This window comes from Ixodes scapularis, unplaced genomic scaffold, assembly GCF_016920785.2.
Source record: "Ixodes scapularis isolate PalLabHiFi unplaced genomic scaffold, ASM1692078v2 PGA_scaffold12__126_contigs__length_90152505, whole genome shotgun sequence".
NCBI classification, from domain to species: Eukaryota; Metazoa; Arthropoda; class Arachnida; order Ixodida; family Ixodidae; genus Ixodes; species Ixodes scapularis.
Window position 1 is genome coordinate 26,149,660 of NW_024609838.1, and position 26,119 is coordinate 26,175,778.

The window sequence follows — 26,119 nt, forward strand, 5'->3', positions numbered from 1 at the left end:
CTCATTTCAGCCGTGTTTTTATTTGGCATACTTCAACAATTTCAATATCGTGCACAGTTTTACGCATCACTGCAATAACTGACTCTTATTTACAACTTTTCATAGAAAAATACTTTGCATCCTGAGTAAAACAAACAAAAAACATTGCCATAAACATACATTGGGATGGTATTTGAAATGAATCTAACTCGAGGTGCATTCTCTGCAGCTTGAGGATGAGAACATCTGTACATAATTAAACGGTCATCGTTTTTTTCGTTTTTTTTTAAGCTTGAGCAGGTGCCTTTGAAGGTTGTCTTTGACGTGGCGAAGAGTTTCGGGCGAAACCTGCGGCTCTGCTGAAGGATCTTCTTTTGTTGGCTGATCGGCGTCCTCGGCACCTGAAACGAAATTCTCGTGTTTTTTCATTTTGCTGGTACAGGGTGAGACCATGTGAGCTGGTGTAGCGGCATTCAGGCCAGAGCAGTACAAATGCCATGCTGGGAGCTTTGGGTTCATTTAACTGCTCTTTAATCCAATTCAAAAATAAATTGAAGGCACTTGGGGGGGGGGGACATTGCTTTCTGATCTTTGCTTTGGCACAAGTCATGTTTATGCTTGATACTTATTGTTCCAAATCTTCTCCAACCCTTTATTGACAACGTATACAAAAATTACCTACAACATTCATTTTTTAATAATGTTTAACAAGATCAAATAAAACAACACAGCTGAAGTAAAAAAAAATCGTAAGGTAAACTTGAAAGTTATGTGGAGAGCAAGTCGTCTGCTTCTTGCGCAGGGGTTGCGTGCGGCGACGTCAGAACGGCGCCGACATCAGAACGGCGCCGAGTTCTGATTCGCTCTGATTAAAAGGAGAGTGGGCAGACCTCAATGCCAAATGGCTTGAGGTCTACCCACTATTTTTTTTTTTTAAATCAGACAACAAGAGCTCGGCAATTTGACATCAACGGAACCCCTGTAGAAGAAGCAAACAAACTTGCGCTCCACATAGCTTTGTTGCCTGTGGGCAACACCAGGCAGAAGTCCGAAGGTGGTTCCCTTGCTTAAATATGAATCGCTATAAGATGTTAGTAATGTCTGCGCATACGATAGCCTCAAGTAAAATGATGACCTATCGTAGAATATTGGAGGCCAGAGAAAAATACTTATCCATATTTTTCGCCGTTCTTGATCAATACATATTTTCGCGCAGAACATATTTTTCCTTGTCAACTATTTGCATATCTTTGCACTAGATGGCGCTGTAGTTTCAATCTTCGACGGTTGTTAGACTATTAAAAAAAATGTGATAAAACCAAAACTGTTAAACAAAAGAAAATTATTATGTGGTTTGTTGCCTGTAGGCCACACTCGTCAACAAAGGGGTAAAGCTTCAGGGTGATCTCAGATAAGATCGAACTTAGGGTGGCCAATCAACCTTTTTAATTTGCTTCATTATTTTGTTATTTCCCGATCCTCGGGATAAACAAAATCAATTATTTTCACCCACCAAAAAACATAGATCACGAAGAGGTGAAAAATCGCATTTACGTGCGTAGCCAGAGTGATCAACTTTGGCGATAAACAACGGAAGGTATATTTTCTGAACGAGTTTTATCATTTTCGATTGCAATCTATATATATACTTTACAATGTGATAAAAGTACTACTGTCATTGTTTATTATGTCTTTTAAACATTATTAAAAAAATGACACGTTTGCAACTCCCTGTAATGCGGAATTAGAGCGCAGCCCTTTAGGAGGAGGGGAGGGGACGGTTTGCCTCCCTTCCTCTTTCTCCTCCTCCTCCTCCCTCCTCCCTCCCGCACGGTGCATTATGGAAAATCTCCCATAATGCAACGTGCACGTCACCGCGGTGCAGGTCGGCAATGAGCGTACCTGCTTCCGCTTCCTCGGTATGGTCCTCTTCGAGTCGCCTCGCCAACTCGTTGAGGGAAGACGAGCTGTCCTGACTGGCAGCTTCCGTTTTGTTGCTCGAACCTGGGGTGGGTTGGCAGGATAGCAATCAGTGTTGATGGTTTCGCAGTCTCAAATACATTAGAGGTGATGCAACAGATTTAAAGATTTCACACCTATGAGGTCTGTAAAAGCAAAGCTCGAACCTTGGGCTTTACTGTTGTGTGGCTGTAGAGCTGCGGAGAGTTGGATCTGGCTGGCAGCTGCAAAGGAAGGGTCCGTGTCATTTCGTGAAAACACAATTCTTAAGCAACTTCTAAAAAATAATATATTTTTTTTATTGGTCTATCTGATTTTTTGGCTCAGATGTCCAGTTTTTTATGCTGATTTCATAACTGCAATCAGATTTCAGACATATCTTACTTGTCAAAAGTTATAGACAGAATATAATAACTAATTAGCTCATTTCTTACATGGTTTCAAAATCCAACTAATTAAAATTTCGATTAAAACAATATATCAAGTGCTCCTAAATAAATACCAAGCAAGATAAATCTGTTTTTATCTCTTTAGCACCTTATAATCTAGTATAAAAACTAAAGTAACTGGAAGCCATACAATAAAGGCTCTAATGATGTCCAATTATGAGGTACCAGGTAGTTGTAGCCTACCAAAGTGTAGTTATTTCAATAAAAAATTAATACCAAGTTTAGGAAAATCTGTCTCACAGAAGTGGATCAAAATGCCCATTGAGCCGACGACTATGCTAAAAAGAAACAAAACTGAGAAATTTAATTTCGAATGTTGAGTATGCATATGTAAGAATGTTGGAGCTTTAGACTGGCAGAATGCCTTTTGTGTGAATTGTACAGTAACAGAGAGGTACGGGCTGAGAGATAATCCCCTTATGCAACAATCTGTTAGCCCCTCAAAGGGCTTTTTCGTAGGGGGTTGCTCAAACAGCTATACTTGTGAACCGGGGTCGTTGGCTCTCAGAGAAGCCGGGGCTGCACTCCTTGTCTGTGTCTGCCCCGTGCCTTGAGGAGAGCCTCCTTTCCACACTGGCATCGTTCGACAACTCTTTGTTGGCCTCGTGCAGCCTCCAACTGTCCTTTTCAATGCTCCTCTTGACGAGGGCAGTGCCAGCAGTGTGGCCCAGGCTGCCAGCCACACTCTCGTTTGTGTTCCTCACTCTCTGGTTGAAGATGCTGGCAGCTTCAACAATAGTGAATAGTGATACGTGGGTGTTCTTCAAAACCTGCACTCAGATGACGAAGTGCAGGCTCTTGCTCGAGCTGTGTGTCGTTGCCACCGCTGAACTGCCGGAGCAGGTCCTTGCCGCCTACTCTGGAGAACACTGCTTCCAGTGCTTCTCGTACAAAGCCTGTGAGGGTATCCTTGTGCCACGGGACGCTCGTCATCGGCAAGTGCTCTGTTGTAGAAACACCGTGAGCTGGCTCCCTCGGGACAGGGGATGTGGTCGGAAGACTCGTCGGTGGACGACATGTGGCAAAGGGTGGCTTGCACAGCTCTGCATCGCAGGAACGTCATGGCTGCGACTCCAAAGGCCATAACCGTAGTAGATCGTTACATTCTTCATTCTCTCCCAGATGGGCCTGCCTTTTCGTCTGAGCACCTTGCCTAGAGCCATCTTCTTATCGACAAACGTCCGCAAAGCTGTTCCGATGCGCTTGTGAACACGATTGAGGCAGTCCTTGTCAATCGCCAAGAACCCGTAGATGGCTTCTTCTGTCAGGGCATGGTTCGTCCTGCAGTCGCCGTCAGAAAGAACCGTCGTCTAGTGCAGGCCGTGCTTCTCGAAGGGCCTACTGAACATGATGAGTGCAGCCTCCACCTCCATCTGGCAGTTTGGTTCGTGGTGGGCAAGCCGTGCACTGCATACTTCCTCTTTGGGCCAAAGAACATCCCAGGCAGAAGTTGCGTTGAAATGATCCGGTCGATCATGAGAGCGCGACAATGCAGCCCACACCAATGTGAGATGTGCTGCTCCACGTCTTCCAGGGGCTATTGTACATCTTGTCGATGTTGTTTGGAGGGTTAAGGAAGTCCGCATAAAGGGCCATCGCAGCTTGGACACTTCCTGCTTCAGCTCGCAGGCTTGCATCACTGTGGGCAAGTGGTGTTGGAAGGTCTTGTGAAGAAGGCCTCAGTGAGAAAGGTTCAAGGCTGCACAGAAGTCAGACAGTGCAGTAGACCCTTTTCCGATCAGCCGAATGCCCTTCACAGCTCTCATGTCGAGCTCAAAAGGCATATTTTATGTCTCCGCTCGAGTGCTGGGCAACAAAAGATGCTTCTCGCAGAAGCCGCACGAAGGGCACGTCAACACCAACCTCACAGCCAGCCCGCACTCCCTCTCCAACATAGGTGCGACCAATCCGAACTGCTCACACTTCGTGGTCGCGAAGAACAAATGCGGCACTTTCAAATCCCCGATTACCAACTGCATGCCGGAATCGGTATCTTCTAACCGATTACCAACTGCATGCCGGAATCGGTATCTTCTAACCTTGTGACTGAAATTGAGGAGGTCAAACTTGTACTTTGTCGCAGATTTCGCGGCCAAATCCTCCTTCAACCTGTCAGTATTACGAACTTTCGCTCGGCGAGTAGAAATGCGTTTCGAGTCGTGATGTACCAGGACCAAAGCCGTCGTCTACATCGTCGCTCGTATCGGGCGTGGGCACATCGGAAGATAATGCAGCCGCTGGCAACTCGACTTGCCACGTGTCGGCCGCAAGCAATGTGACTGGCGATGCAAGTGAAAACCATTTCTTGTTCCACACGCGACGCTTTCACTTGCCATATGTGCGTCGCGTTGACCCCTAGGTTGGGCATCGCAATCACTACAAACATCTCCTAAAGACACCTGAGATAAACGAAGCGGGCGAGCGCCGAAAAAAACGCGTTTGTTGACACCAGTCAGAACGTAACAATGTGAGCTTTACCTAGTAGACCTAGCAGAGGGGTGTGGCATATTTCGGGAGAGGAGACACGCGGTTCGACCAATGGCAACAGCGCTCACACCAGCCCGTGCTCTTTAGCCAATTGATAGCTCGGTTTCTTTCTCCTGGGAAAAAAGCGGTCTCTCTAGTTTCCCCGGGGTAGACACCATTTTTAACGGCAGCAAAAGTTTAGACAAAAGAAGCAAGCTTTCAATCGAGGCCAAGGTGGCTGCGAACGACTGCGCAACAGCGGGACACTAAGAATGTGAATTTCGACGTCCGTTTACTCTTTTGGGGTGACTCGGGGCGTATTTCTCGCGACGCAATTGTTGTTTTCTTAATACTTTGGATTTTAATTCTCCCGTGATTTTTTTTCAGAAGGGTGCTTAGAAGTATAAAACACTCAAACATGCCGTTTAAAAAAAATCTATTTTCCAATTTTCTAACTTACGTCTTTTCTTAATCAACGCACATTTCATTGACACTGTGGCATTTTGTGAGAACTCCTAAGCTCACGTAACGCCTCGTCGACAAGACAATTGTTTGGCTAGGCGTATTTACATTAGGTTACCGGCTACGTCCTGTCTGCTGGAAGTATTCCAGAACTATGGCGGGGCCACCCTGGCAGCTCCGATTCAGCAATAACAAATCCTCGAGCCCCAATATTCTGGGCTTCCAAACAGATTGCGGCACGAATGGTCACTCCTCGTTTTGCATCGCCCCTCTTGGAGAACACAAATGGCAATCTTGTGCTCGAGCCCATGCCAAGTCTCGCCGCAACTGACGAGAATTTTGCAAGCAAGGCAACCGTCGGGCTGTCGGCAACCACGACGTGCACAGAAGGACGCCGACGACGAAACTTCACGAGGTGTGTCAAAGAAATGAGCACAAGCACCTTTCAACGAAGCAAGCTGTTGATGAACTGTCGCATGTAGACAAAACAATGTATCGATAAACACCATTAGACAAACTGATCACCGCCAGTGAAGAAACCTTTTGAAGACTGGAAAGATGTTGCAGACAGTGTTTCACGTGACAGTGCTTCATGTGACAAAGTTTTACATGAGTGTTTTACATACCAGGAGCTTCCCTTCGCAGTGCCCTCCGGTAGCACATCAGCATTCTCAAGTCAGGTTCGGGTTCGTTCGGGAGGCTCTGCACATACTCTGTATGGGCGTCTGTGAAAGATGGCAGACCTGAAAGAATGACCACGGCTATATTTTTTTATTCTTTTTTTTTTTTTTTCACTTTTTAAATTTTGTGCGAGTGCAACAACCTGGACGTTGCGCAAAATCAATCCGCTTGTTTCATCCTCAGTAACTCGTCAGACTGCGTCACTGGCGTGGAATCCAACCCATCTTTGCCCAAGCTTGCTTTGCGTTGAAAAATTTCTCGATTGACCCTCTTTTCTATGATCTTTCGCGCTAACCCATCGCTTGCTCCACGTCTTTTTACACTAGCTTTCTATGCTTCATCCCACCCTGATCGTTCTTATAAAGTAGGCATACCAACATGCAATACCTTTCACCGATCGTTATTTAAAAAAAAAAACACTCCGACTGGAACTATTGTTTTTTTTCGGTTGCCACAATCCGGATCTATCACCGGTCCAACGGTCCAAAATCTGAAGTAGACAATTTTTGAACTACAAAACGAGTCATCACTTTCGCATTTCTTGTCTGGCGATGGACAAGATCTTTTGCTGCAAGATTCTTGCTGTTGCATCCTTTTCAACCATAGGCAGGATTGGAACTGGGTTGGCCAATAAGCTTCTTTTATGTTCAGAATTGACCCAACCAATGGTAACAATGCTCGATTGTGAGGTTAGATCAAATAGATGCAGCAAAGCTATTTTTGTTCAGGTCTCACTCAGAAATATGTTTAGTACTAGGCGTGCCACAACATTACATTCCTTTTCAAAACCTTTCTTCGTTACATGACAACTCACTGCACATTGTAAGACAACATTTGTGCATGTAGAATGCCGACTAGTAGCAGACAACACTTCCATCAGCTGCTCTGCGAGCTGGCACTGTACAACGCGGTCTTACTTTATTCGAACAGCCTCCACGCAAAGATCTTGAAAAGGCGATGCAGCAACTTTCGTACTATCAGTGAATCTGCTTACAATTATTCCTTGACACTCAAAACCTATGAAACACCCTTTCATTTTTTTCTCCATGCAATGGCAGCTGCAGAAAACAATTCGAGAAACACAAGCAGCATTTATTCCCTCAACTTTCCACCAGAACAAGAAGCCACATGATCTCGAGTCAATTACATGCTGCAAATGTTTACAATAGCCACCTGCTGGGGGTTGGCAAAAGCACAGGGCAGATGCCGAATTCCACACATCGTTAAGGTCTGGCTACTCCCAACATTGCAGCGATTGGACACAAGCCACTACCTGAGTGCACGTCGAGGCATTGACTGTCACAGGCTCAAATTGAATCGTCATGCAGTGCTTGCACCCACTGTATGAGCCGCATTTAACTAGTGTCACCGCGGGGATCTCAAAGCTTGATGAGGAAATCCTGGGGATCGCATTGCTGACAACGCCTACAATGAGGTCCCGGAACTTCGTCATTAGGTTTGGCAAAGAAGAGGCCGAAGGAAGTTTGCTTTTATCTTTGAAATTATGCAGCGACAAAGAAGCCTCTTGGTCAGTGGCGCTGCATGCCCAATATTGTTTGCTTGGTACCTCTTAAGTTTGTCCACGTTACTGCAACACGCTCCACTTTCGTCAATGCGTTAGATGCTCAAGAAAAGCACAGCGATTTAAATGAAGTCTCCACGCTACCAGAAGCCGATGTGGGACGATACTTTGCCAACACTGCCCTTTTTCAACAAACTGGAATCTGAAAGAATTGATTTTAAAAGGAGACACTTCACGACACATGTTCTATGGCCGCCAAAGAAAGCACTTGCTACATTAAAGGGGCCCTGCAATGACTTTTTGACTGGTTTCTAATTTGCATTGAACCCGAGCGTACTGAACGTAGTAACTTAATCCAACTTTTCTTTTCTCAAATTTCGCTTTATTTTAAAAGTTATAGGAAAATTAGAATTACAAAAACAAGCAAAAAATAACCTCCTTCATGACGTCGTAGGTCCTGGCTTGAGTGGCCTTGAACTAGAGGAGGAGTAGTGAGCTCATCGAGCGCACACGGCTGCCGCACTCCGTGTCGACGTCTCGAGAGGGCGCCACTAAAGCACGTGTTGGATACGCTGTATGAAGCGGGCGGCCAGGGCAGCTCGCATTGCATTTGCTGCGCGACTAATCACTACCGTAATATCCCGAGTCATCGCCCATCCCCGAGCCATCGCCCACCCCATTTTATGGGCAAATATCGATTTCCGGAAAAACACCGAGTCATCGCCCACCCCTTCAAATACCCCAGCGCGGCCTCTGGGATCCCCGAACACTCATCCTACCCGAATGACGCGGCCGCGGACCTTACAGTTGGAGGACGTCCGTGACAAAGTAAAACGAAGGAGGGAAAGACACTTTTTTTGTTTACGCATTTCCTCCGTGAGCGACCCCAAAGTGGTCGTGTATCCGTGCGAAAAGAAAAAGAAGGAGATAACAAAATAAGAGTTTGTTAACGTAACCGCGGAGTGTTAGGTCAAAGTCTGTCTCCGCCGAAGTAAGGTCACCGCGAACCCGCTCCTTCTTCCCGCCCGTCGCGACCGCTGTTGTGCAATATTTTAGGCAAAGCCAAAGCGTAAATAAAGCTTTGCTGGAACGTCCTACACAGACGTTTACAGAGCGTCCCAACCGTGCATTGATAGCCCGCCGTGCACGGACGCACGTATGTACGCACCAAACAAGAAAGTTGCGCAAGAGCTTGCAATTGACAAGGCGCCCGACTTGGCCCGACGCCAAAGTATTTGCCAACGCGACCACCGGCGTTCCCGCTTTCCCAGCATTGCTCTTGGTCGCTTCTTTGGTCCGCTCGCTCGCTCGTTGCGCCTGGTCGGTTTTTCTATTTTCTTGTAGACTTTTCTTTTTTTTTTTTTTTTACTAACTGGGAGAACATAATGGTGACGTTCTTTCACGGAACAAACGTTCGTGCTATATGCAGATCGGCGGTGTTTCTAGCGCGTATGCAAGCAACGGACTTCGCTATAGTAAAATATTCTTTCGTGAGCATTTTTTTTCTATAAAACAATGAAACTAAATCGAGTTTTGAGTTTGATGTATCTCTTGTGCATCAGCGCTAGGTACGCAGAGAAAAATAGGCGTTTTTTTCCGTTTTTTTTTCAAGTGTTTGTGCTCACCCACCGAGACATGGCCCACCCCACTTTTTTAACAAATTTCAGGCGGTTGGGGGGTGGGCGATGACTCGGGATATTACGTAATTCGGCATAGCACTTCATTGGCCACAAACAACAGCAAACACGGGGTAAAGATCAGTTCAGAACGGGAGCCACTTCTTGCTGACGCACCGCCAAATGGCCAAATCGCCAGCAGGGCCCGCGCCGAAGGCCTTGGGAATGCTCGGAACCGGTCGGATTCTTGAGCCGGTATACGACCACAGCGCCGCCGCGTACATCCGGGACTTTTCTATGCTCCTCGTTCGTCGTAGCCTCATCCCACTAGCCTTTTCTAGTATGCGCCGTTTTTTTCCGCCGCTTGGTGGCGGGTATGTCGACGGGTCATTTGTCGTTTCCGTACTTTCTAAACTGCATTTGTTTCTTTTCTGATCTAAAATAGTGAACAAAAACTACTTTCATAGATAATTGAAACGGTTCGCGACACTTTTATTTTGTATCTCGACTAAAAAAAAGCTCTTAGCGGCTTTCACCAGTGGCAAGCCCAGGACCAAAGACGTCACATTTTGCGCGCTTTCGGTACCGCGGGTCGCCGTCGTCGGTGGAGGAGGTTTGCGCGTCGTCCGGTTAAAATATGACGCACTGATATTTAGTTATTCTCTCCGCGCCCGTTGGCTTGCCCGAACCCCAAGAGACGTGGAAACCGCAAAAAAGGTAGATGCTTAAATATGATTGCAGGGCCCCTTTAAGAACACCCGTTTGTCATCGGTGAGCACTAGCCACTACAAAAATAGAGAAACACCCGACGATTCTTCATGCATTGTGCAGATGCCTAGCAGGTTAGGATTTTGTTGACGGCAGCTTCTAAAACCTAAGAAATGTCCTTGCCAACATAGCGGCCTGTTTGAGTTCTCGAGCTTGACGAAGGTATGTTTTACACTTAGTATACAACTGATAATGCTCCTGGCGCAAGAGCGTACCTTCATCTATGGTTTTGTTTATGCAAGAATGCATTCAAAGGATGGAAATACCAATGCAGACAGTTTTGTGCTTCAAATATTCTATAGGTAATACCAGCAGACCTTGTCACTGATATGACCTTAAATAGTGCTTGACAACACGTGGTTTCGTTAATGGACGACATGCGGCAAGACAAATTGAGCAAACTGAGAGCAGCCACCTTAAGATGTACACAAGGTCAATGCATCAGCAATAAGCATACCTGCTTTCGCTACCTCTGCTTGGTCTTTCTCGAATTTTCTTGCCAACTTGTTGATGGAAGACAGGGAAGACGAGGATTTTTCCTGGCCAGCAGCCTCCGTTTCACTCCTTGAACCTGGGGTAAGTTATGAGGGTAACAATGTTGATCATTTCTCAGTCTTAATTACCTCAGAGGTAACTCGACATGACATTTTTTTTTTATCCTTGGAGAGCAGGGAAACAGAAGGACAGGACAACACAGATGTCAGTTCTTCACTAGCTAGCATGAATCCTTGCATTGACTTGACATATATATAGGGTGCCTGAGGTCACCAGGCTCAATCTAAAATGGGCCGTAAAAATTGGGGCCTGCACGTACCAATCAACTTTTCGTGAAACGTGAAGTTTACAGGTCTGTTTTATCATGCAAAATTACAAAGCATAGTGCCATTTCCGTAAAGAAAAGGGCCAAAAACTTGCCAGGGTCAATGGCGGGCGGCGACGAAGACAACCAAGTCGATTGGCGGGGTGCGTTTCGCACACGCATTGGTAGATGGCGTTGGGAGCAGCATCGAAAGGTCCAGCCAGCGAATGAAAGCAGACGACACGCAGACGAAATCTGTCAGCAGCAAGAGCGCCAACGTTAAGCAACCATTTTTTTTTTACTTCAACTTTTGGTACATTACAAAAAGACTGTTTATTTTAGTAGACCACGGTCGTCGCGAGCAGTCTCAATAAGTAGGTAGCGCCATCTATCAATATGTACGCCAAACGCATCCCCCAACTCAACTCGGTCGTCTGCGTCGCCGCCTGTCGTTAACCCTGGCAAGTTTTTTGGCCCCATTTTTTAGAGAGGGAGCTACATTTTGTAATTTTACATGAAAAAGCCGACCTGTGAAATACACCTATGACGAAAAGTTTAAATTGCTACGTGCAGGCGCCGATTTTTACGGCTCATTTGCATCGAGCCTGGTGACTTCAGACACCTATATAACGTTTCACGCGACCGTGATGTCAGTAAAAGCTAAGCTCGAACCTTGGGTCCCACTGCTGTAGGGCTGCAAAGCTTCGGACGGCTGGGTCTCGCTGGTACCTGCGAAAAAAGGGTCCGCATCATCCCGTGGAGACAAGTTTTTCACACAACTTTCGTCGACACTGACATTTTGTAAAAACTCGTTCGCTCTCGCGACATTTCGACAATAATGTTCTTGCTAGGTGCACTGAATTGTACGACTGGCTACACCTCATTCACTAGAAGGATTCCAAAATTATAGTGAAGCCACCCAGGCAGCTCCAACATAATACAACAAGAAATCCTCAATCCCTAATTTTAGTTTTTCAGACGGCACCACACGCGGTCACCTCTCGCTTCGCTCCGCACAGGGAAAACGAATCATAATCTTAGGGTCAAGCTTGTGCCAGGCCTCGTGTGAACCACTGAGGGTTCAGCAAGATAGGCAACCATCGGGGTGTTGGCGGCCGAGGCGATGTGCACGGAAAGAAGCCGTCGACGAGGCGTCGCAACATGTCGAGGAAATGAATGCGGGTACCTCTCTACGAAACAAAATGCTGACGAATGTTGCGCGTCAACGAAACTGTCTGTCAATGAAACATTCGACAAACCGATTGCCACCGGTGGTTCCCTCTGCAATGCCCTCCGGATGCACATCAGAACTCGCAAGTCGGGGGCAGGTTCGTTCAGGAGATTCGGCACATAGTCCGGATGGGCAGCTGCGTGAGACGGCTGATCTGGAAGAAGGACCACGACGAAATTTTTTTTCTTACTCCTTAAATACAAGTAGAGCCCAAATTCATTCATCAATGTGAGAAAAGTCTAAATGCAGTGGTCAACATTCCCGAAGTGTCGTCACTGCCCTTCAAGGGGATCGGTAACCAAGCGTGTTGGTGCACCGCAGCTCTGAGCATCTATAACTACTGTGTGAAGCACATTGAAGGCCCAAGGCTAGCAGCAGTACTGCACAGGCTAAATTTCTCATCTACGTCGGGGTAATTCCATGCCAAAAAAGACATGGCAATTTTTTTCATGTTGAGAATATGAATGAAAATATAATCTGGCTTTTGAATGCAACAACAAAAAAATTGTGAAAAAAAGAATTATTTTTGCTGGTGTCATGCCCTAAATTCCTGAAATTTAGATAAACCTTGATGTCATTTAGAAATACAGAGTAAAATAACTGTTGCATACCACAGATATTTATGTTGCTGCCTAATTACAGATTAATAAGTACTATTTTACAGTAAAATACAAACACTGAAAAATGCCATTTTTAATTGAAAAAAAAAAACACTACAATTTTTCTTTTTATTTTAGTTAGCTAGGGGTAGTTAGCTACAATACTTTTTTGTAATTTTGAAACTAGTAATTGATCTGCCTGAATTAAAATTTCAAAGCCTCGTTTTGTTGTGCTTTAATTAAATGACAAAGTCCCCAGTTTACGCAAAAATGGTCATATTGCCATGCGTGCCTCTGAGCAAGCGGGCTGGTGACTGAATGGTTATCATGCTTGGCCTTCACGCAAAGGGCTGAGGTTCGATGCCTGGTTGCGGATGCACCTTTTTGTTGTTTCTGTAAATGCCGCATTCTCGTAAATTTGAGAACCCCCTTGCTTGTTCGGTCGTCCGAACGTTCTACGGACCAAGCCCTTGCTTTTTAGCTGACACTGATGCCTGCGACACTAGCCTTTTTCTATTTTGTTTTGGGCACAAGTTTGCCCCATTAAACAGTCAGTTTCCGTCAGTCACTCGTCGCCTCATCAATTGTCATTCGTGACAATATAGAGAGTAAAAAAAAAAAAAAGCAATGTGGGCAATGGTGACCGCAATTTCGGAAACATCTAAAAATTAGATCCACCTCACCGAAAGGGAAGCAACGACAAGCACAAAAGGAAGTTATTGGAGCACAATCCAGGTCGCTGCAGCTCAATGGAGTTTCCTTGGCCAAGGGAGTGCCTGTGCTCGCGCGAGCATGTATGTGTTGATGCATTTTCATATCAGGACCTCCTGAACCGGCGATTTCCAAAGATGGTGAATTTAGCAGGTGATAGCAGATCTATGAATTGCCCCAAGCACTATTCAAGCGTAACAATAACCCTGTATAAGTAAGCCAATGAGCGAAGTACAATGACGCTTTCCACAAAAGAGCTTTTAGCGGCGCATTTATCACATCCAAAGTTAGCAAGTAGGGCTCTCGGAGGATACAAAAAAATTTCATTCTTTTGTACAGGGAAAAACAGAAACAAACTGTACGGTTCATGCCACTACTAACAGACAAGCTTGAATCTGCTGCATCTGCCACTAAATGTTCTTTCCAAAAACACTTTTAAGTTTTTTGGTTCTAATATGATGCCATCTGACAGTGCCAGCAATAAGCAGACAGCTTACTTTCATTTTTTTCCCCTGTGCATAGAAAAGAAAAAGCGAGTTTTCCAGCTCGAGTCTTTTTTTGTTTTTCAGAAACCTACACACACAAAATTTAGCTATGATAAACACCTTACCTAAATACACCCTCGTGGAAAGTTCCATTTCACTCCGTTTGTTGGCTTATTAATACATCATATTTTTTTGTGCCCAAATAGTGCTTGAGAAATCCTTGTACGTTGTTTCCAGCAGGGGCCCCCCTTTTGGCAAGTACGCGCTGCAAATTCAATTCTGCGTCGACAGTTTTACCCGCCCAGTAATTTATGACTTTCTCAACAGATGTCGCCTTCCGGTTGCGAAGCAAACAAAGCGAACGACCATGCCGCCTGCTGCTCGGTTGTAACTGTGCTCGCTCACGACAGGTGAACACCCTCAGTCACAAACATGTGAACCAGCCTTTAAGACCTAAACCGCGGTAATGCTGCTAATACACCATAGAAAAGACGACCTGCAAACACTGCATGAGGGACGCTCAGTCTCGTACAATGGTCCTATCACATATTAGCCATACAAGAATTGCCTTTTAGACATGTCCGAAGCATACGTGTATATGAAGCAAACAAGCTTCTGCGCACACGGTCCATGGTAAACATGAAAGTGCCAGATGCCGCTGAAGCAGACGATAGAGTGCTTCAGGAAAGGTTTCGGATGACACAAGACTGCTTTCCAACTGAAAACCGACACCCGCAGAGGAGAAATCTATGAATCGCTGCCATTCGCTGCACAAGCGCTGTTGGTATAAACATTGGTCACTACCACGGTGGAAGAAACATTTAGGTGACGACTCTCTGTCCGACGTGGCGATATGTTCGGCGCACCAAGCGCTTCTCTCACACGGAAATAGATGGCGCCCGAGGATCGGGTCCCTCCCAAACCGACTGCTCCAGTTGTTTCTCCCAGCAGTGGCCCCGCATTTTCTCGCTCACCGCTTCTCGTTTTATTCACGGTGGAAGAAACACATTTAGGTGATGACTCTCTGTCCGACGCGGCGGCAACATTATTTGGCACACCAAATGCGCTGCACTCGCACGGGGATAGATGGCACTCAAGTATGGAATCTCTCCCAAACCGACCACTCCAGTTGTTGCTCGCAGCGGTGGTCCCGCATTCTCTTGCTCACCGCTTCTTGTTGTACCTCATCTTCGCCACGCCGCCACCAAGTCGCCAAAGTCCGTAAATCTGTGTTCTCTTCGTTCTTCTTCTGCGGGTTAAGGCTCACCTTCGAGCACGATGGTGACACCTGTGATCGACACAGCACCAAAGCAAAACACGAGGCCAGCCAGCGGCCGTACATCACCACCGAACCATCACACCGCGAAAAAGGCGAGCACGCTACGCCGCCGACACCGTGGCCGCCGAGGAGGGACCCCATACCTCAGCGCCCTCCGCGGCGGCGCGGAACTAACTACTCCTGGTTCGAGGCTACCTTCGAACACGATCTGGTCGCTCGCTCCCCGCGGAAAGAGCAGCCAGTCATCACCTAAGTGCATTTCTTCCACCGTGGTCGGTACTCCGTCAGTGGGTAACTTCGCCGCGCTGCCGAGTTTGCACATTGCACTTCTACACAGGCGAGTTTCTACTGGAAATCAAAGCAGCCGCTTACCGAAAAGGATTGTGCGTCTCTTGGGACCACTCGTTTTAGATAGTGCAGTGGCGTTGTTCTGGGCGTATTGACGGCTCTGCTTCTTCTTATAATACGATCGTCTACAGGATTCTCTTCTCTTCATACGACCCTCCTCGGTCGCAGAGCGGACTCGCTGTGCTATCCTATTCCTAGCCAAACGCCTCTCCCTCTCCTCCGGAGTCTCTCTGGCACGTCTCGCACGGTCATACTCGACCTCTCTGGCACGTCGCGCACGGTCATACTCGGCAGTTCGCTTCTTCTGCTTCCATTTAGCCATAGCCTCATGCCTGTCGGCTACCCGCGTCAAACGGGGCAATATTCCGGGGTTCCAGCGGTTTCAAGCGAGCTCGAGCCCAGCTGGAAGCGGTCGAGCCAGTCGAGCTACTCGCCGCTACCGCCGCTACAACAATACTCACGTGACCCGGTTGTGGTGGTGGTGATGATGATGATAACTAAACAGAATTAATTGGTTCTGGTATGAAATTTATCGTTTTCGTGACTAGTTTGTTCCATGGAGAACAGTTAGCATTCCTAACGTGTAAACAAACGGTTTAGTGTAATCAAAATTACGAATTTAATGATGATGATAATGTTTTGCAGTCGAGCGTTACTTTTTTATGTAGCAGACGACTTTCAAATATTTTTCGGCTGCTGCTAATAATCGTGTGCGACACCTTTGGCTCTATTTTAGCACACGTCACATTCACAGCTACGATCCATTGGTCTGCTACTGTTGCAATAAGCTTTGCAAATGCTTCTCTGCAAAGCTTTTCTCAGCGTTGTCTCGATGAGACACAACGCCGAAAAATTAGCACCGAGAAACGAGTTGACGAATTGTTCGGAAGTCGTGAAGTGAACTCGAGTGACTACCCACGAGTGTGTGAGGCGGCCACAGGCTACAGCCAGATACATACAGGGTGTCACAAAAGAAAATTTACACGGTCTTTTTTACCGCAAAAATAAACTAGGCATCGCAGAACGCTCATTCTCCGCCCAAAGGTAGAGCTAGAGGTCACAACCAGATGCCAAAGTTTCAGCCCCATCCGATAAGTTAGTCAAAAGTTATTAGTGGTTTTCTGAAAATCTCAATGGGAAAATGGAGCCCATTTTCGCCCGTTTTCGGTTTCTGGTGCCATAGAGCCCCATGTGTTTGAAAATTCCGTCGGCCGCCATTTTCCCATTGAAATTTTCAGAAAATCACTTATAACTTTTGATTAAGTTATTGGATCGGGCTGAAACTTTGGCATCTGGTTGTGACCTATAGCACTACCTTTGGGCGGAGAATGAGTGTTCGGCGATGCCTAGTTTATTTTTGCGGTAAAAAAGACCGTGTAAATTTTCTTTTGTGACACCCTGTACTTGAGAAACTCCGAGCTTTCCTTGGCGATACCAGCAGGCGTCGCACAAAGCCCATCAGATATTATTATCTTAGGTTCATAACATGCACGCACATACAAACAAAGCACTTGTAAAATACACTGAACACAAAAGGGGTCCAACTGCCACTGCCGTGGACTGTTCAGAGTCTGCGGATAAAGACATTTTTTAGGCTGCTCATCTGTTCGGTTGACATACTATCTTTTTTAACACGTGAAACAAGCTTTTTTATAACGTCGGATACGTTAATTCATAGCGGGGCAACCTGTTGAAGGCAGGGACTCGACCGAGACCGAAAACCGATAAGGGAACAATATTCTTTCAGTAACCATAACCAGAACTACACCGTTATTAAAATTTATGAAAGCCGTAATCGTAACCGTAAATTATTTACCGGCAACCGATATTAATTGAAAAATAAAAACGAGTCTTAAAATGTTGTGGCCATCTGACAGAGTTGCCGCCAGTTACCGTCATAACGCTAATATAAAAACTTGACGAATCAAGTGGCGTCGCCCTTTGTGTACAGTGAATCTTTTGCAATGCGACTGTCGTTTGTCCTTTCAGCATTGGTCGGTTTGTAGCTCTTAACTCCACCGCCGACGTACGACCTCGGTCTTCTACAGGAAAAATAATCACCTTAGCCCCTGTGCCCAATCACCTCATAAACAGTGAGGGGGGTAATACGACCAAAGCAACTTAATGCCAAAGAGGGTGTGGGAAAGGACGTATCGAGCAAAATGCCGCAAACCAATCGAGGTTCCAGTTCGACTAGGTTTGACTTTTTCAAACTTCTTGTGAAAAGTTTGATCGTTAAATTAAAATAACCACTTGCGTAAAAAAAAAAATTCTCTAAACCTAGACATGCTTGAATCAAGGTCTGGCCGCACTGTCTACAAAGTCGAACCAGTTGATTCTGGTTGAAAGGTCGAAGGTTCGTCGAACCCCGAAAGTTCGACCTAAAAATCCGGTTCGACAAAAGTTTGTGACATCCCTAAGGCCGGTTCAGACGCTTGCGTTTGACTGCGTTGCGGCGAGAACCGAAAGCGAGTCACCGGCACATCTGTGCTTCGTATGAAGCGTGGAATCCAATTCAAGGAATCGTCTTGGCACGCGATATAAGCAGCAGGGATCTCCTGGTTTCTCGCGGCCCCAACGCAGTCAAACGCAGTCAAACGCAACTGTCTGAACCAGGCTTTAGTTGTAGCAAGTCGTCCAACAAGGCTCAATGCCATATGTGTGCTGCAACTAGGGAGGTCGTCAACTGGGTGAGGTTCGAATTCAATTAGGTTCAACCTTTTCTAACTTTTATTGGAAGGTTCGAGAAAGTTTGACTTATGCGCATATGCGATGGGCTGCCTCAGTTGGCTTTGGATTGGATGGTAATGATCAAGTCAAACATTCTACTTGTAATAAGGGCAGCACTGTTTGGTTGTTATGGTACTAGAGCAAGAATAAATTATGTTATCAACGTTAAAGTTATTAGAATTATGTTCTGTTGATTGTAACTATTTATAAAATGAAATAACCTATCCCATAGAAACATTTTCTCCAAACCTAGACATGCTTGCATGTCTAGCCACACTGTCCATGGTTAGAAGTAAGAAGGTTCATAGAACCGGTCGAACCTAGAGCACTATATAGCTCCTTCGGAGCAGAGTAGCGCAATCTAGAACGCCGTCTCTCGGCGACTAGCGGCGAACGCCCGGAGATTCCAACTGCGGTCAGAAATGCATGGAGAACGTGAGAAAATCGTTGTTTATTCAGTTTTGTGGGGATGTACGGAATGGCAATCATTTTTGACATAATAATGAAACATTTTAGAATAACTTGCGACAAGTTTTGTGCCATGCAAGGACGTAACTTTCTTAAAAAATTGCCTGAGCGGCATCATGCAGCAGACGACATGGCGACGTCACACCATTCACGTGACCCGCTCCGGCCAACCCGAAAAGCCCATCTCCGCTGCGAGCAAAAATCGTCTGCTTCAAACGCCATTGCCTTGGAAATTGCCTTCTCAAAATTTGCACACGCATCCGATATTATTAAAACTTTGATAAAGTGTTTACCGCTTTACTAACTTTACGACAGGCTAGTTTTGAAAAGTGTGAACTCGCCGTTAATTTTTTAATCAGCCGTGTTATGTCCATCTCCATGTATTCTCCCATAGGGCGGGCTGCCTCCTGGAACCCTGAGTACCACGTGACTCGCGCCGAGCCGCTCTGTCGGCCATGTTGTCGGCAAAACACAGGGTTCAAAGGATTGCACTACTCTGCTCCGTAGGAGCTATATAGTGCTCTAGTCGAACCTTGAGGTTTGACATAAAAGTCCAGCTCGACGAAAGTTTGTAGCATCCCTAGTTGCCACATACATCTGTATCTGTAGGAGGAGCTCCGCCCCCGAACCCCGGTGAAAAATGGCGCTACTATGTAAATGCACAATTTTTCTGGAGTTGCAGAATCGGACTGTGGATCTGCAACGAGAGGTTGCGAGAAAGAAGTCAATAAAAGGTAACAAGACGTGTCCATCAACCAAATGCGAACTTGTGCCGACTAAACAAGCTGTTAATGAAACATTGTTGACAAACTGACTGCCACTGCCCTGGCACAGCACATATTTGTGCCACGAGTGTGCTGGAAGGATGATAAGCAGCCTCGCGTGTTCAGTTGCGCACACAAAGTTTGTATAAAAAATTAGAAGGATAGTGTTCTCAAACTTCCCCTTCATTCTGGAGGCCTATGAACGACAGGGCTAGAGCTCTAGGCGCTGCACAAAGGCTGCTTGCCACCAATGGACACCACTGGCCCAGATTTGTGGCGGCTCCAACTTTGACAGTGCCTCATTTCAGCAATATTTTTATTTGTCATACTTCAACAACTTCAATATCGTGCACAGTTTTACACATCACTGCAATAACTGACTCTATTTACAACTTCTCATAAAAAAGTAATATGCATCTTGAGTAAAAAAAAATAAAAAGTGGCATAAACATGCTTTAGGATGGTATTTGAAATGAATCTAACTCTAGGTGCATTCTCTGCAGCTTGAGGATGAGAACATCTGTACATAATTAAAAGGTCACTGTTTTTTTCGTTTCTTTTTAAGCTTGAGCAGGTGCCTTTGAAGGTTGTCTTTGACGTGGCGAAGAGTTTCGGGTGAAACCTGCGGCTCTGCTGAAGGGTCTTCTTTTGTTGGCTGATCGGCGTCCTCGGCACCTGAAACGGAATTCTCGTGTTCTTTCATTTTGCTGGTACAGGGTGAGACCATGTCAGCTGGTGCAGCGGCATTCAGGCCAGAGCAGTACAAATGCCATGCTGGGAGCCGGTACATTTAACCGCTCCTTAATCCAATTTAAAAATAAACTGAAGGCACTTGTGGGGGTCGGGACATTGCTTACTGATCTTCCTTTCGGCACACGTCATGTTTATGCTTGATACTTGTTCCACATCTTCTCTAACCCTTCATTGAAGAGATATGAGATATACTGCTTAAAACATTTAGTTTTTTTTATAATGTTTAACAAGATCAAATCAAACGACACAGCTGAAGTAAAAAAAAATTGTAAGGTAAACTTGAAAGTTATGTGGAGAGCAAGTCGTCTGCTCCTTGCGCAGGGGTTGCGGCAACATCAGAATGGCACCAAGTTCTAATTGGCTCTGATTGGAAGGACAGTGGGTAGACCTCAATGCTAGATGGCTTGAGGTCTACCCGCTATTTTTTTTAAAAAATCAGTCAACAACAGCCCGGCGTTTTGACATCAATGCAACCCCTGTGCAAGAAGTAGACGAACTTGTGCTTCGCATAGCTTTGTTGCCTGTGGGCAAAACCAGGCAGAAGTCCGAAGGTGGTTCCCTTGCTAAAATATGAACCACTATGTCAATAGTATCTGCGCATACGATAGCCTCAAGTAAAACAATCACCTATCATATAATGTTATTGGCAAGAGAAAAACCACCTATCTATATCTTTCGCCATTCTCGGTATTTGCGCGCAAGACGTATTGTTTCTTGTCAACTATTTGCATATCTTTTCACTGGATGGCGCTGTAGTTTCGATCTTCAAGACTGTTGCCACACTACTAGATTAAAAAAAATGTGATAAAACCAAAACTGTTAAACAAAAGAAAATGATTATTGTGTCAAAACATTACGCTTGTGACGCAATTATTTTCTGCGAATTTGTGGAAAAAACGAACCAGCCGAAATTGCCACTTTTTATATTAAAAAAAAAATAACATAAACAATAATACTTTTATCATAAGGTTTCCGTAAAATACCGGGCAAGCGCCCACTTAAACTTTGGAGATAATCGCAAAAAGATGGAAGATGGGCGCTTGTCTGGTCATCAATTTTACATATATATATGTGCTGTGCGTAGTTTCTCAGATCTTACAAATTTGGTAATGGGCACTTAATGTGGAATGGGCGGATGCGCAGTATTCTACGGTAAGTATATACAGATTGCGTTCGAAAATTATGAAACTCACTAAGTACTATACCTTCCGTTATACTTACTGACCACTCCGGCTGTGCACATGAATGTGATTTTCCACCTCTTCGTAATCTACTCTTTCTTGCGTCTTATTTATTTGTTTTTATGATAATAATTATGATTTTGTGTGTCTTGGGCACCGAGAAATAAAATATAGACGCTTTACACACGCGCCAAATTACAGCCGCCATTGCTGCCCTTCTCTTGTCTTACCGAGACGCCGAGCAACTGAAACGGTAGTTGACGATCCTCTAGAAAGGACGATGCTTTAGAAAAGGACACAGTTGAATCTAATATGTCAATAACCTGGCCTGCTATAGTAATGATGGAGTGAAATAAACAAAATAAGAGGAAACAAAAACTGAAGGTCAGTTATGCACATCCATGCACAGTTGCTGCAAAGCGTCTATAAAATTATGAAGCAAATTAAAAAGGTCGACCGGCCACTGTATGTTCGATCTTATCTGAATATAATGGTATATAAGACCATTACAACACAAGGCATCGAGCATTGAGCACTGTGAGGATCATTTTGCACGAGCTTAATGCAACTTTCACATTCCAAAATATTCGGGTTCATCAAGTCTGGATTATACGAGCCCTTTCCTGCCGCCAACATCGTCAGTGAAGAGGCCACTTCCAGAAACACGATGAAAACACGACGCTCAACCAGACATGCCCCGTTAATAACCGAATGGCAGCATGGCCGCCAAATGGATACTTTGGGCTTGGATTGAATTGAGGCCTGCAGCTTTCCCATTTGTTACTAAATCTAGTAGCTCTAACTGGATTTCGCCTAGTGTTGCGCCCTCTGTCCAATCCAATCCAAGGCTCGACTGGGTTTGTCGGCCGTTCCCTTTGCATCGGGTAGCACACTCTACGTCGGGTGAGCAGAGCCTGGGCTCCGCTCTAAGCAGAATTTATTGCCTATATTTCTGTACCCAAGTCCTCAAGCCTTCGCTCGGGACACTCGATGTTTCCGGCTCGTTTTCCCTGACTGGGCTCGCTTTTTGACAATATCCCTGACAATTCCCTGATTTTTCTTGGTAATTCAAATTTCCCTGACAATTCCCGGTCGCGAGACACCCTGGGTACAATGCGCATTCAGATGGGCATGGGCAGAAGTGGAAATTGAACCCCGGGATTACTGGGTTCCGCAGCACAAGCTTTCGTTCCACAAGCTCGGACGTGGAGATCGCTGCCCGCTTTTTGAATATATCCCTGACGATTCCCCGATTTTTCTTGGCAATTCAAATTTCCCTGACAATTCCCGGTCGCCAGACACCCTGGGTACAATGCGCTATCAGATGGGCATGGGCAGAAGTGGAAATTGAACCCCGGGATTACTGGGTTCCGCAGCACAAGCTTTCGTTCCACAAGCTCCGACGTGGAGATCGCTGCTCGCTTTTTGAATATATCCCTGACGATTCCCCGATTTTTCTTGGCAATTCAAATTTCCCTGACAATTCCCGGTGGCCAGACACCCTGGGTACAATGCTCATTCAGATGGACATTAGCAGAAGTGGAAATTGAACCCCGGGATCACTGGGTTCCGCAGCACAAGCTTTCGTTCCACAAGCTCCGACGTGGAGATTGCTGGCACAGATCCCTGCAGTAATAGGGACTCAAGGTCGTCAGCAATCAGCGTACCTGCTTCCACTCCCTCTGTATGGTCCTCTTGGAGTCGCCTTGCCAACTCGTTGAGGGAAGACGAGCTGTCCTGGCTGGCAGCTTCCGTTTCGTTGCATGAACCTGGAATAGATTGGCAAGGTAGCAATCAATGTTGATGGTTTCAGTCTCAAAAACATTAGAGCTGATGCAACAAATTTAAGGTGTCGCACGCCTATGAAGACGGTAAAGGCAAAGCTCGAACCTTGGGCTCCACTGTCGTGTGGCTGTAGACCTGCGGATGGTTGGGTCTGGCTGGCAGCTGCAAGGGAAGGGTTCGTGTCGTTTCGTGAAAACACGATTCGTAAGCGACTTCTAAAAATATATCTTTTTTATTGGTCTATTTGATTGATTCTAAGGCACAGATGTCCAGTTTGTTATGCCAATTTCATAACTGCGATCAAATTTAGATTATCTCTTGTTTGTCAAAAGTTAGACAATATAATAACTAATTAGCTAATTTCTTATATGGTTTCCAAATTATGCTAATTAAAATTTTGATTAAAACAATATATCAACTGCTCCTAAATAACTATTAAGCAAGACAAAACTGTTTTTATCTCTTTAGCACCTTATAATCTAATATGAAAACTGAAGTAATTGGAGGCCATACAATAAAGAAAGGCTGCAATGATGTCCAATTATGAGGTACCAGGTAGTTGTAGACTACCAAAAATGTAATAGCTTCAACTTGCAGTCGTTATTTCAATAGAAATTACCTCCATGTTTAGGAAAATCGGTTGAGCAGAAGTAAATCAAAATGCCCATCAAACCAAAAACTATGTTTAAAAAATATAGAAGCAGCTGAGAAATTTGATTGTGAATTTTGGGTATGCATACGTAAGAATGTCGGAGCTTCAGATTGGAGGAATGGCTTTTGACACAGGCTGAGAGATCATTCCCTTATGCAACAATTTGTTAGCAATACCTTTCTGCAGTTGTTAATTAAAAAAAAAAAGCCGTTTACAATTAATTCTCTGTAACGCCGGTTAGAGCGCAGCTCTTGAGGGGGAGGATAGAAGCGTACTGAGGGATAGGTGACTCCTTGAGGTCACGTGACCTCGGGGGGGGGGTCACGTGACCTTGTGGTTACGTCGACGGCGACGCCGCTCAAGCCAGAAACGGGCCCCTAAGAGCTGCGCTCTAAAATTCATACTGGAACCACTCTCCCCCATCGGTTGCCACAATCCAGATCGATCACTGCTTCAAAATCTGAAGTTGACAATTTTTTAACAACTAAACGAGTCATCGCTTTCGCTGTTCTTGTCTGGCGATGGGCGAGATCTTTTGTAGCAAGATTCTCGCTGTTGCATCCTTTTCAACCATGAGCAGGATTCTGACTGGGTCGGCCAATAAGCTTCTTTTATGTTCAAAATTGACCCAACCGATATTAACAATGCTTGGTTGTGAGGTTAGACCATATAGATGCAGCAAAGCTATTTTTGTTCTGAACTTGCTGAGAAATGTGTTTAGTAGGCATGCCACAACATGACTCTCGTTTTGAACAGTCCAAGCTTTTTTATGTTACACGACGACTCATTGCATATAGCAAGACAATGTTTGTGCATGTAAATGCTGACTAGTAGCAGACAACACTCCCGTCAGCTGCTCTGCGAGCTGGCACCGAACAATGCGGCCTTACTTTACTCAAACAGCCTTCACCATGCAAAGATCTTAAAGGGGCGATGCAGCAAATTTTGTACTATCAGTGAATGCTGGTTACAAATATTCCTCAACACTCAAAACCTATGATACACTCATCCATTTTTTTTTTTTTCTCCAAGCAGTCACAGCCGCAGAAAAAATTTGAGAAACACAAGCAGCGTTTATTCCCTCAACTTTCCATCAAAACAAGAAGCCACGTGACCTAGAGTCGATTACGTGCCGCCAATGTTTATCAGAGCCCCCTGCAGGGGTTGGCAAAGCACAGGGCAGAGATGCCGAATTCCACACATTGTTAATGTTCGGCTATTCCCGACGTCGCAGCCATTGGACACGAGCCGCTACGTGGGTGCATGCCGAGGCATTGTCTGTCACAAACTCAAATTGAACTGTCATGCAGTGCTTGAATTGAATTGTCATGCAGTGGTTGTGCCCACTGTATGAACCGCATTTACACATTGTTGACAATGCCTACAATGAGATCCCCACAACTTCGTCATTAGGTTTTGCAAAGAAGAGACCAAAAGAAGTTTGCTTTTATCTTTGAAATTATGCGAAGACAAAGAAGCCTCTTCGTCAGTGGCGCTACATGCCCAATATTGTTGCTTGGTACCTTCCAAGTTTCTCCACGTTACTGCAACACGCTCCACTTTCATCAATGCATTAGACGCTCAAGGATGGCAGAGCGATTGAAACGAACACCCCACGCTACCAGAAGCCGACGTGGGAAGATACTTCGCCGACACTGCCCTTTTTTCAACAAACCGGAATCCGAGAGAATAAACTTTAAAAGGAGACACTTCATGAAACACGTCAGGTCTATGGCCGCGAACGAAAGCACTTGTTACTTTAATAGCACCTGTTTGTCATTGGTGAGCACTATCCACTACAAACATCTGCTGTTGATAAAGACCCAACCATTCTTCACGCATTCTGCAAATGCATTGCAGGTTAGGATTTCCTTGACGGCAACTTCTAAAATTTAAGAAATGTCCTTGCCAACATGTCCAGCGGCCTGTCTGAGTTATTGAGCTTAACGAAGGTATGTTTTACACTTACCAATTTCCGGTGTATAAGTCAGGTTTTTTTTTTTCAAACATTTTTCTTGGTGCAACTTATAAGTTTTTTTTTTTTTTTTCGAGGTGCGACACCATTTTTTTTTATACGCTGCACACCATCTTTTGTAAAGCACCATGACTACGTAGCCATGGGTGGTGTTTCCCCCTCCAGGAGGTACTGCTGTCGCCGCATTAATTTAACTCGGAATGCGAGATATATTAATTTTTATGGCTTCCCCAAAGCGGCTCAATGTATATAGGCAAGACAGTGAAATAAAGCTTTTATGGCATGTTATTGATGTTACCTAGTTCAGCCATGGTTCCGTATTCTTTCGCTTCAGTTCAGTAATGCTGAAAAGTAAGTGGGCTGGTATACACGCATTGCAGAATATTTTCTCACGTCTTTCTTAGTTTCCGTTTGATGAGCAGTTTTCATGCGCCATGCTCCAGCCGTGTTGCTACAT

The 26,119-nt window shown here is 45.3% G+C and overlaps 2 protein-coding genes across 4 annotated transcripts in view; both read right to left on the reverse strand.

Annotated features, from left to right (window-relative positions):
- Positions 1-26,119, reverse strand: part of LOC120835991 — a 32,897-nt gene continuing 6,778 nt past the window's right edge. The window contains exons 1-8 of one of the 3 annotated variants that reach the window (XM_042289471.1): positions 15,379-15,831; positions 11,961-12,086; positions 11,374-11,430; positions 10,360-10,473; positions 5,942-6,058; positions 2,076-2,162; positions 1,882-1,983; positions 1-380 (exon numbers count right to left, since the gene is read on the reverse strand). In XM_042289471.1, the coding sequence (XP_042145405.1) occupies positions 244-380; positions 1,882-1,983; positions 2,076-2,162; positions 5,942-6,058; positions 10,360-10,473; positions 11,374-11,430; positions 11,961-12,086; positions 15,379-15,676 (1,038 nt within the window). In that variant the 5' untranslated portion in view covers positions 15,677-15,831 and the 3' untranslated portion in view covers positions 1-243. Of the gene's footprint in view, positions 381-1,881; positions 1,984-2,075; positions 2,163-5,941; positions 6,059-10,359; positions 10,474-11,373; positions 11,431-11,960; positions 12,087-15,378; positions 15,832-26,119 lie in introns of those variants that run through there. The other 2 variants (XM_042289470.1, XM_042289472.1) reach the window with 2 other exon arrangements.
- Positions 19,778-26,119, reverse strand: part of LOC121835347 (peroxynitrite isomerase THAP4-like) — a 42,636-nt gene continuing 36,294 nt past the window's right edge. The window contains exons 9-11 of the mRNA XM_042289473.1: positions 23,141-23,197; positions 22,918-23,019; positions 19,778-19,991 (exon numbers count right to left, since the gene is read on the reverse strand). Coding sequence (XP_042145407.1) covers positions 19,855-19,991; positions 22,918-23,019; positions 23,141-23,197 — 296 coding nt within the window. The 3' untranslated portion in view covers positions 19,778-19,854. The remainder of the gene's footprint in view (positions 19,992-22,917; positions 23,020-23,140; positions 23,198-26,119) is intronic.